At 37.6% G+C, this 11,113-nt stretch overlaps 1 protein-coding gene and 1 non-coding gene across 2 annotated transcripts; both read right to left on the reverse strand.

Moving 5' to 3' along the window:
- Positions 1–1,244: 1,244 nt before the first annotated feature.
- On the reverse strand, positions 1,245–3,136 carry LOC122295905 (ADP-ribosylation factor-like protein 8a). The gene is made up of 5 exons (XM_043105179.1): positions 3,065–3,136; positions 2,933–2,969; positions 2,643–2,760; positions 1,530–1,691; positions 1,245–1,362 (listed from the first exon to the last, which is right to left on the reverse strand). Exons 1-5 carry the CDS (start codon positions 3,125–3,127, stop codon positions 1,245–1,247), a joined length of 498 nt encoding a protein of 165 aa, XP_042961113.1. The 5' UTR covers positions 3,128–3,136.
- A 5,730-nt stretch (positions 3,137–8,866) lies between these two features.
- LOC122302018 lies at positions 8,867–8,974 on the reverse strand. Its single transcript, XR_006240269.1, has one exon. It is a non-coding gene; the product is annotated as a small nucleolar RNA R71 (small nucleolar RNA).
- Positions 8,975–11,113: the final 2,139 nt, after the last annotated feature.

Consider the following 11,113-nt stretch of genomic DNA (forward strand, 5'->3'; position numbering starts at 1 on the left):
TGTACAATGGATTACATAATATAACTAAAAGCAAAATTGCAACTCTCAAGTCCTAAACTTGCGCTAGCATTTATTAATTTAGGCAAATACATGTATACATATAATTAAAAAAACAAAACAAAGAAAAAACTGTCAGCTGGATTAAACGATATTGCCACCAATGAAGCCATCCTCTGATGAGGAGGTGGACATGGTGATCAACGCATTACAGTCAGACACGCTATCCTGCAAACTCATCAAGAGGTAGGAAGTGCTAAAACTCATGGAAGGCTTTGCTTGAGGAACAATGGGGACTTCAGCCTCACCCACTAGCATCTAAACCATACCTCTCATTGTGGGTCTAGCCAATGGGTCAGGATGAGAGCAAGCCAGTCCAACCAGCAGCACCCTCCTCATCTCGCCCTTATCAAATTCACCTCCAAGCCTCGCATCTGCCATCGTTAACAACCTCCCTTCTTTGTGTAAACTCCAAACCCATTCCACTAAGTTGCTGCTAGCTCCAACTCTCTTGACCCCAGTCTTGATGGGTCTCCTTCCACTAGCCACTTCAAGAACCACAACACCATAACTAAACACATCAATTTTCTCTGTAGCTCTCCCCGTTAGAAGATACTCAGGCGCCAGATACATAGAAATGGGGCTTCGGGACTTCAATGGTCTTCGCAAATCGAAAGCACAAAGAGGAAAGGATGGGGCTTCCATGGTCTTCGTTAATCGAAAGCACAAAAAGAGAAGGAGCTTGTCCAAAAGCACAGATAAGGAAGGAAGGGGCTTCGAAACATAGAAAGGGGTCATACTAAACACACAGAAGGAGGAAATGGGGGAAATGTAAAAAGCACAAAAAGGTGCCGTTTGATTTTTTCCACATCAGCTTTGTTTGCACGGCGCTTTCAAGAACCAACTACGTCCAACGTTTTTGTTGTACAAAATATAAGACGATGAAATGAGATGAAAAGAAAAAAAATATTTTTTATACTTAAACTGGATGTTATTACTTCATGGATTAGAAGTGTTATTTGTTAACAGAGATAAATTAAATATTTAATTTAAAATAATAATTAAAAAAAAAACTGCCGAATTGAAGTCCCCAATTAGGCACTAATAAAACATACAGTAGCTTACACAACATCTCTAACGCTGAGGTAAATACCACAATTTTAAAATAATCGGCAATCAAAGACAAACCCACCGGCCTTCAAAGAGAAATTATGACATAGAAACCCAAAAAGAAAGAAAAAATCACCTCAGCTGTTCGATTTGGAATGCTTTACAAGCCAATCAATTACTGAATCAATGTTTGTCAAGTTCTTGCACGAGATCATGAAGCAACAAACTTCTCTATCAATAATTGACTTGAGTCCCTGCAAAGCAACAATGCAATTTTTAGTAATGAAATGATCATATGTTCTTCCTCATTCTTTAGCAAAAACATTAATATGGAAATTGTATCATCTCACATTAACCCCAAAAGTGGCTCATCTTGGAATATTGCTTGAGAAAGTTTCCATCATAAAGTAAATTTGTCTTACATTTGGTCAATTAAAGCCTGCTCAGACACAACTCCCCGCTTGTCAATCTTGTTTCCCAACACTAGCAACGGGATACCACTAAGTGAGGATTTGCTCAGCAAATCATGCAGCTCGCTTTTTGAGATACTCAGGTTGTCTGGATCAGCAGCATCAACAGCATAGCTGCAGAAACATGAATCAGGTTCTAGCAACTTGTAAACTTTTAAGACATAACAAAATTAAGATGAACACAAACCACTAGTCTATTACTTATACCATCAAAAAGGTATTAAAAATACCTGTAAACAATCAGATGCATATCATTGCTATTCTTCATCATCTTGTCTTGTCTTTCTTTCTTTTTTCTTTTTCTTTTTTTGCTTAGAAAAAAATATATAGAAATTCATCTATTTAGACATACAAGCATTGGAATAGAAGTGCACATTCATTAAACTATGAAAAACTTAACATGCTCAACAACAACAAAGAATACATAATTTCTTATGTTTGAATGTTCTGTTCTAATAGCTATTTCAGTTCTAACTTCTAAAATCTCCTGAATTAGTTCTCAAATCTAGATTGCCCAAGATAAATGGAAGCATGCATGTATAATTGTACAATTGCAATCATGCATGATTGTAAGTATTAAGTCCCCTTTGTGAAGTTTCCGGCTTTTCGCCATACCTGCATTATAGTTTCAAAATTGTACATTATTCTGAGCTTCCATAATATATATCTATTACTATATATTGCTACCAAGGGAAATAGGTCGTATAAAGCTAAGCTTCAAATTATCACAAGCATTTAGTGCAGTGACTACGGCCTCTGAATCTCTACTATGGTACTTTCACACTAAATAAAATTAACAAAGAGTACTTGAATATCAACAAGGTGTAAAACATTTGACAATCTAAAATTATTTACTGATATTGAAAATTTGCTGTATAATTAGTACAAGATTTGATAGAAAACTGCACAAGAAAGCATCCATGGATATCCAAACTAGACATAAATACAAGGCCATAATATAAGGAAGAAACATAAATAAGGCCGTATGCATTTAAAACCAAATATTATCTTATTCAACACACGATCAAGTCAACTAAGATGGAAAAAAAAAAAATAGGTACATACACAATAGCAGAAACTACACGACAATATCGCTCCCACATACTGCGGAACCTTGCTTGACCTCCAAGATCCCAAAACTTTATGGTGACATTTCCTTTTGTTACCTTCCTCATATTAAATCCTACCTGCAAATAGCATTGGTAAATACATTTCACCACTGACAAGAAAATAAATGTAAGAGAATGAAATAGCATTGACTGAAAGGGAGTGAAATACAAGCTTTTGGCAAAAGTATATCTTCCACTTGCATGTAAAGTTGAAAAAGGGCACAAGTACTCCTTTTAAAAGGCCACTCATCGTAGTGGTCATGTCTTCACTATATGCACCAGTCTAGAAGCAACACCAACAATTAGGATTTCAGTGAATAAACCCAAAGAGACAAGAAGAAGAAATACTAATACAAGCTCCATATGATGATTACGTACATCAACAACATTTACAAGTGATGACTTTCCAGAACCCTGAAGTCCTATCAAAGATAGCTCCATTTCCTGTTTGAAATAGCAGCTGCAATCACATTACAATCGAGTAAGCCCACTCCTTCTAAGCGAGTGATCAATCAAGGTCACTCAAAAAAACCTAATAGCAGGCTGTAATTAAAGATTCCAAATATTCTTGTCATAATACATTAGCAAATTAAAATGGCAGCCAAATTCCTTGCATGACAAAAACAGAGTAAATGCGTTTGCACACTCAGTGTTTGAATAAAGTTTTTAAATAATTTTCTTATATAAAAACACACTTCCTCATTCCATTGAATATTTCTCTCATAGATTATAGAATACATAAGATTTGTATATATAGGCCTTGTCATAACAGATTTTGCAGATTATCACCATACATCATTTGACACCTGTCTAGCCTAGCTTATTACAAGAAGATTCTTCGAACCTCTTCTCAATCATTCTAGAAGAGTCTTTGGAAGCATATAATTCTATTGCTTTAACATCACTCGCGATTCAGGCGGTACGGATATAAGAGTAAGGCTTGATCGAAGTTGCAAATAACGATTTGTTGAGAGAGGTTTGGTAAGAATATCAATGATCTGATTTTTGCTGGACACAAATGACACTTGAAGAGATTTGGCAGCCACTCTTTCACATACAAAATGAAAGTCTAGCTCAACATGCTTAATCCGAGAGTGCAGAGCAGGATTCATAGACAAGTCGTAGGTGACACCAAGATTGTCACACCATAGCGTAGGAGGAGATGAAAGAAAAACACCAAGTTCCCCTAAAAGAGACTGCAACCAAAGAAGCTCACAAGCAGTATTAGCAATAGATTTGTACTCGGCTTCAGTAGAAGACAGAGCAACAGTAGGCTGTTTCTTGGACTGCCAAGAAATCAAATGATTCCCAAAATACACACAAAAACCACCTGTGGATCGTTGATCATCAGGACATCCAGCCCAATCAGTATCAAAGAAAGTAGCTAGTTGAGGAGCGGAAGTGGAGAAAAGATGTAGACCAAGATACTGAGTGTTATTAAGATAACGCAAAATACGTTTGACGGCTGTCCAGTGAGGAAGCCGAGGACAGTGCATAAATTGACATACACGATTCACAACAAATGATATGTCAGGACGAGTAAATGCAAGATACTGTAAACTTCCAACAACACTACGATACCACTGAGAATCCTCAAAAGTGCAAACATAAAAAATATTCAATTTTTCCGATGAGGACATGGGAGTAGAAACTGACTTAGAATTATGCATGTTGGTTTTGTGTAACAAGTCAATAATATATTTGGACTGAGATAAAAACAGACCAGAGAAATTCCGAGACACTTGAACACCTAGAAAATAATGCAAGGGACCGAGATCCTTGACTGGAAATGATGCTCATAAAGCAGCAATAAATTCAAATATAATCAAGGCATTGGATCCAGTCACAATAATATCATCGACATAAACTAGAATAAATAAGCAATCTGAGTTAATACGCATAATAAACAGTGAAGAATCAGATGAAAAACTTCAAAATCTTAGAGACAACAATTTATCACTAAGCTTAGCAAACCAGGCTCTAGGAGCCTGTTTTAGACCATAAATTGATTTTTGTAACTTACACACATGATGTGGAAAATCAGGATGCATGAACCCAGGTGGTTGCTTCATGTATACATCCTCTTCAAGGTCGCCGTGGAAAAACGCATTCTAGATGTCCAGTTGGTGAAGTGCCCAGTTAGATGAGACAGCCAAAGAAAGAAGAAGTTGAATGGTCGTTGGTTTCACAACAGGACTAAAGTCTCTGTGTAATCTAGCCCCGGTTGCTGATGAAACCCCTGAGCTACAAGCCTAGCCTTGCGACACTCAAGTGTGCCATCAGCACGCCGTTTAGTCTTTAAAATCCACTTGGATCCAAGAAGCTTATAGGCTGGAGAAGGGAAGACAAGTTTCCACGTCTGATTTTGAAGGAGAGCGTCAAACTCTATGGTCATGGCAATACTCCATTCAAGGTGTTTGGAAGTTTTAGAAAATGATGAGGGCTCTTCTGGAACAGATGTGGAAACCGATGGGGAGGAAGATACAAAGGAAAGCGAAGCCATGGGTTTGGACGGAGGCCAGGGAATCGTTCCATCGGTGCGACGCAGAGGACAAAGGGTTTGAGTTTTAGATCGTGTAACCATAGAGTGAGTGAATGGTTCAGACATATTGGGTAGAGGAGAGGTCAAAGTCTGGGAAGAAGATGGAGACATAACGGTGGCAGAGCTAGGGTTCGGTGAAGAGAAAGACTCGGGTCCTAGGGTTGGACTTGGACGAGATATGTGTGGAGAGGAGGTAACGTGGCCTTGTGAGGAAGTTGGGTCAATGGATGAAGTGGTGGGTACGGGCTGTGAAGGAGTGGGTTGAAGTTGTGTTGAGGAGGGAAGTACCGATGCAACTGGAGACAATAGAGGAAGCCCCGAAGTGATGGTGTGATTATTAGGGGTTGGGCCTATGGATTGGGATAGAGGAGCAATCTGAGAAAAAGGAAAAACCATTTCATCAAAGAGAACGTCCCTAGAAATATATGTACGCCCAGACCCAATATGCAATCAAATGTACCCTTTATGGTCAGGGTTATATCCCAAGAATACACACTGTTTAGAGCGAAAATCTAATTTATGATGATTATACAGTCGTAAATTAGGCCAACATGTTGAACCAAAAACACGAAAAAATAAATAATCCGGTGGTTTTTCCATTAAAATTTCAAACGGTAAATGATTTTAAGGACAAGAGTAGGCATGCGATTTATTAAATATGTGGTGGTGTGAAAAGCCTCAGCCTAATAGATGTGGGGAACCAAGGCATGAGAAAGAAGAGATAAGCCTGTTTCAACAATATGGTGACGACGTCGTTCGACACTACCATTTTGTTGGTGAGAATAAAGACAAGTGACCCGGTGATTAATTCCAAATTTTAAAAAAATAGGATGGAGGGGCCGAAACTCACCCCCCGTCAATCTGAATGGAAATAATCTTGGAAGAAAATTGTTTAGTGACATAGTTTAGAAAGGCAAGAATGATAGTTGTAACATTAGATTTTAATTGCATGGGAAAATACCAAATGAACTTAGAGTAGTCATCAACAATGGACAGGAAATAACGAGATCCTTTAGTAGATAAAATTGAGGCCGGACCCCATACATCCATGAACATTAATTGAAAAGGAAAGGAAGAACGTGTGGGAGAGGCAGGATGAAGAAGAGCATGAGCTTTTGAGGAGGAGCACGCTGAACATGAAGACAAAGCCATGCTGGTAGTAAGAGGAAGACTAAACCGTTGAAGAGTCAGGGAGGTGGTACGAAGAGAAGGATGGCCCAACCTGGAGTGCCAAAGCTGAGCAGATGTTCTAATAGCAGAAAAAGATTGCGGAGAGAAGGGCACTTCAGCCGCATGAAACACAAATAGACCATTCTCAACGGGCCCCTGAAGAAGAGTTTCTTGGGAACAAACATCCTTCACAAAACACGTAGAGGAATGAAACTCAAAAAATACATTATTGTCAAGACAAAACTGACGTACTAAAAGTAGATTGCGAGATATAGAGGGAACATGAAGTAAATTTTTTAGAAGAAATTTGCCATTATTGGAGCTGAACTTGGCAGATCCAAAATGCTGAATGAGAATACTAGAGCCATCTCCAATGCATACTTGGTCTGATCCCTGATAAACACTGGAATCCACATTAAGGTTATTAATATCAGAAGTTGATGAGTGTGTGAAAGTGCACTCTATATACCCTATTATTGGACTAAAATGCTAAAATGTGAATAGAAATTATAAGAATTAATGTGTATTCTTAAATTGAATTTCTATTTACGTTGGGATACTCCTAAGCAGTTTTTTTATGTCTAATTTCAGAGTTTATAAAAGAGCAAGTCAAGCCCAGTCAAATTCAAAGGAGGACATTCATGGGGTTTGAGAGCAATTTGGAAGAAAAGAAAAAGAAAAAAAAATCACAAAATGAAACCACAAGAAGTCCAAGTCCGAAATTCTCTAGGAGACAGTCTGGATATATTTTAGTGTTTTAACTGTATCTTTTTACTCATATATCGGATTGATGCGATTCTTGATGCATTGGAAAGCTATCTTAAAGGGATATAACTTTGTATCTAATAAGGATTTCCAAATTTGAACTCCTAAAGGCTGTACGTGGCTGCCAAGATAAGTCCTAAAATTTAGGCGATTTTTTTATGCGGAAATCAAGAGGACATTAGGGTTTCTTTCTTACCCTATATAAGCATATCATTAGCACGAAATGGAGGGGAGGAAGAGGCACAAGAGGCAGATCTGAAGAGAGGAAAAAATCACTTCCATGGCCACCGTTCGCTTCAGTTTTCTCTGGAGATTTTTGTTGTCCATTATATTTATGGGTAACTAAATTCTCAAGTACGGTTAAGGATGAACTTGCACATTAGATGGTATTTCTAATTTATTTTTAATTCATGTATTTGATCTTCAATTGCTAAAACTCTTTTGTTTTAGCATTCTCAATTCATCGTTGATGTTTTCTTTTCCGAATAATCATAGAATTTATTCTGTTTATGGATTCAGTCATGCTTTTTCTATTGAATGGATTAGTTCTTTGATTATGTTTGGATCAATTATTTATCTATATTGATTTAGTTTTTTTGCTGCAATATCGCTCCTTGAGTATATTTTCGTCATTGGATTTTCTCAATAGGGGTAGTAATTTACGTTTTTTTAAAAGTGATGAATGTTTTTTCAAAGGGTTACATTTGATTTAAGTCTAGTTTATAAATCTATACCTTCCGATTGAGAATTTCGAGAATTGAGTTCCTAATTGAGTTATCCAGTGAATTAAGAATAATTAAAATACCAGATTTGTGTAAGGGATTCCTGACGCTCTACTGTTCGTCAAATTTGAGTAATTTTTCCGTTAATCACATTGCTTCATTTTAATTTACATTTAAAGTTAATCTTTATTCTCTATTACTTATTTAATATTTTTCTTTAGATTCTTTGTTCCTCTTGCTATTCTTTTAATTTGTCTCCCTGTGGAATCGACACCCCAAAGCTGTGCTACAACTACCGCATTATTCTTTGGGCGTAATCAAATTTTTGCGCCGTTGCCGGGGAGACGGTAGAAGAATTGTGAGATAGTTTTTTCTTTTCAACAGTTTGTAAAAACGGTAACTTTGTTCCCTATTTTAGCTTGCTGCCTCTTTTTTTTTTCTTTTTCTTTTTGTAGTTTTTTTTTTTTTAGTGTTGGGTTTTTCTCTACCTTGCATGCATAGGTATAGAGACGCCTTGGGTCGGTTTGCTTGTAGACCTGTGTTAGAGTCAGAGTTTAATTTTTCTGATCATTTGTTTGATAATTCTTCTAATTTTGAGAAAATGAGTGAACATGAAGATCAACCCACTAGGACCCTTCAGGATTACCTCCACTCTACACGCATAGCCACACCATCATGCATCATGTTTCCAGCTAATATTCGCCAATTGGATTTTAAAACAGGGATAATACAGTTACTCCCTACTTTTCATGGCTTGGAAAATGAAAATCCATATGTGCACATTAGGGAGTTTGAGGAAGTAGTTGCGGCTTTTCATAGTCAAAATGCAACTGATGACATTGTGAGACTTAAGTTCTTTCCTTTCTCTTTGAAGGATAGAGCTAAGAGTTGGCTATACTCTTTGAGACCACGATCTATTGGGTTATGGAATGAGATGACTCAGGTATTTTTTAATAAATACTTTTCCCAACATAAGACCAATGCTTTAAAAAGAAAAATCTCCACCTTTGTACAAAAGGACAGTGAGACTTTGTATCAGTCTTGGGAGAGATTTAAGGAGCTATTGAGTATGTGTCCTCACCATGGGTATGAGAATTGGCGCTTAGTGAGCTATTTTTATGAGGGACTTACACCTAGAGATCGTCAATTTGTGGAGATGATGTGTAATGGTGAGTTCTTACAGAAAGATCCTGATGAGGCCATAGAATACCTCAATGAGCTTGCTGAAAAAGTTCACACTTGGACTGGACCTAGTGCTACTGAGAGCACAAATAGGTCACGACCTGCAGGAAACCTAAATGGTGGTGGAATTTACCATCTCAGGGAAGAAGATAACCTAAAGGCTAAGGTTGAGATGCTCACTAGGGAGCTAGAGGTGTTGAAGAATAAAGACTTAAAGCCAACACACGTGGCTAATCATGCAGAGTCTTTTGGACGATGTTTTGTGTGTGGTGGGGTAGATCACCTTGCCCAAGAGTGTCCCACATTTGCTGAGATGAGAGGGATGTATGAGGAACAATGTAATACCTTAGGTATATACATGAAGCCTGTTGCACCTTTCTCTGATACCTATAATCCAGGGTGGCGTAATCACCCCAATTTTAGCTGGAAGTCTGAAAACCAGCCACCTGCACAGCCCCCTAGATCATATCCTACACCATATCATGCACCTTCATCTTCTAGGAGCCCCTTAGAAGATACTTTACATGCTTTTATTGAGGCATAATGTAAGACTAACCAAAAGTTTGAATCTTTGATTACGCAGGTTGTTGAAGAAAATAAGGAGATAAAGAGTCATATATCCCAAGATAATGAGCTCCTTGAGTGTGAATGAGCGTGGCAAGTTTCCTTCTCAAGCTCAATCCGCACCCCAAGGTCAGCATATGGCACAAAAAAATTTAAAAGAAGTTCATGCCATTATGACAAGAAGTGGTAAGTCCTTACATATCCCAACAACTGATAAGCAAGAGGATGTTGAAGAGGAACAAAGCAATGATAGCACCGAGTTCCCCAAGGATGCCGAGGTAATCAAGAGTCCAGTTAAGGTACCATTTCCTCAAACTTTAAAATCTGGTATGCGAACTTTGGATCCTAATAATGAAATCTTGGAGAACCTCAGGCAGGTAAAGATTAACCTTCCTCTTTTGCATGTTATTAAACAAGTTCCCACTTATGCAAAAGTTCTTAAAGATTTGTGTACAGTTAAGAGGAAGCACCATGTTAAGAAGACAGCATTTCTGACAGAGCAAGTTAGTGCTCTAATTGAGCAGCGAATTCCTCCTAAGTACAAGGATCCTGGTTGTCCAACCATTGCATATAATATTGGGAATCATGAGTTTGGGCAAGCCTTGCTAGATCTAGGAGCTAGTGTTAATTTGATGTCTTAGTCCATTTATTTGCAGCTTGGTTTGGGTGAAATTAAGCCTACTTCTGTCGTGCTTCAGTTGGCTGATCGTTCAGTTAAGAAACCGAGAGGGATAGTTGAGGATGTTTTGATCCAAATTGACAAGTTTTATTATCTTGTTGATTTCTTAATTTTGGACACTCAATTAGTTGTTGAGTCTAACTCTAAAGTTCCTCTCATATTAGGTAGACCTTTCCTTGCTACGGCTAATGCACTTATAAATTGCAGGAATGGGTTGATGAAGTTATCTTTTGGAAACATGGCCATAGAGGTCAACATTTTCCATATTGAGAAGCAGCCAACAGATGACGAGTGCCACCAAACGTATATGATTGATGCACTCATAGACAAGAGAGTTCACACAACTCATGATTTTGATCCCCTTGAATATTCTCTTGTGAATTCTGAGTTTAATACATCTGTTAGTGATTCATCTGATGTTATTGATATTTGTGCTGTTTTTGATGAAACTCAGGATTATAGCACACAGGTTTGGCAACAGAAATTTGAGGAGTTGCCTAAGAAATGTGGAAAAGAGATTCCTGTAAGTATGAAAGCACCAAGAGTTCAATTGAAATCTTTGCCTAAGTCTAAAGTCTATAAGGTTAAAATGAAAGCGTTTCATGATAAAAATATTCTTAGGAAGAGGTTTAAACCTAATGACCGAATATGCTTATATGATTTTGGATCTCATAAGCACAAAGGAAAACTTCGGTTTAGGTGGACTGACCCATTTCTAGTGAAAAATATTTTTGTAAATGGGGTGGTAGAAATGGTCGGATCTTTAAAGTAAATGGTCAACGCCTTAAAATATTAATTGATAG

This window comes from Carya illinoinensis, chromosome 2 (genome assembly GCF_018687715.1).
Source record: "Carya illinoinensis cultivar Pawnee chromosome 2, C.illinoinensisPawnee_v1, whole genome shotgun sequence".
In the NCBI taxonomy this organism is placed as follows: Eukaryota; Viridiplantae; Streptophyta; class Magnoliopsida; order Fagales; family Juglandaceae; genus Carya; species Carya illinoinensis.

Excerpts from the sequence above, each read along its gene's own strand:
- LOC122295905 (XM_043105179.1), bottom strand. The coding sequence starts at position 3,127 with ATGGAGCTATCTTTGATAGGACTTCAGGGTTCTGGAAAGTCATCACTT. Across the intron at positions 2,970-3,064 it reads CACTTGTAAATGTTGTTGAT|ACTGGTGCATATAGTGAAGA; the intron begins GTACGTAATCAT and ends TGTTGCTTCTAG. Across the intron at positions 1,692-2,642 it reads CGTGTAGTTTCTGCTATTGT|CTATGCTGTTGATGCTGCTG; the intron begins GTATGTACCTAT and ends ATGTTTCTGCAG.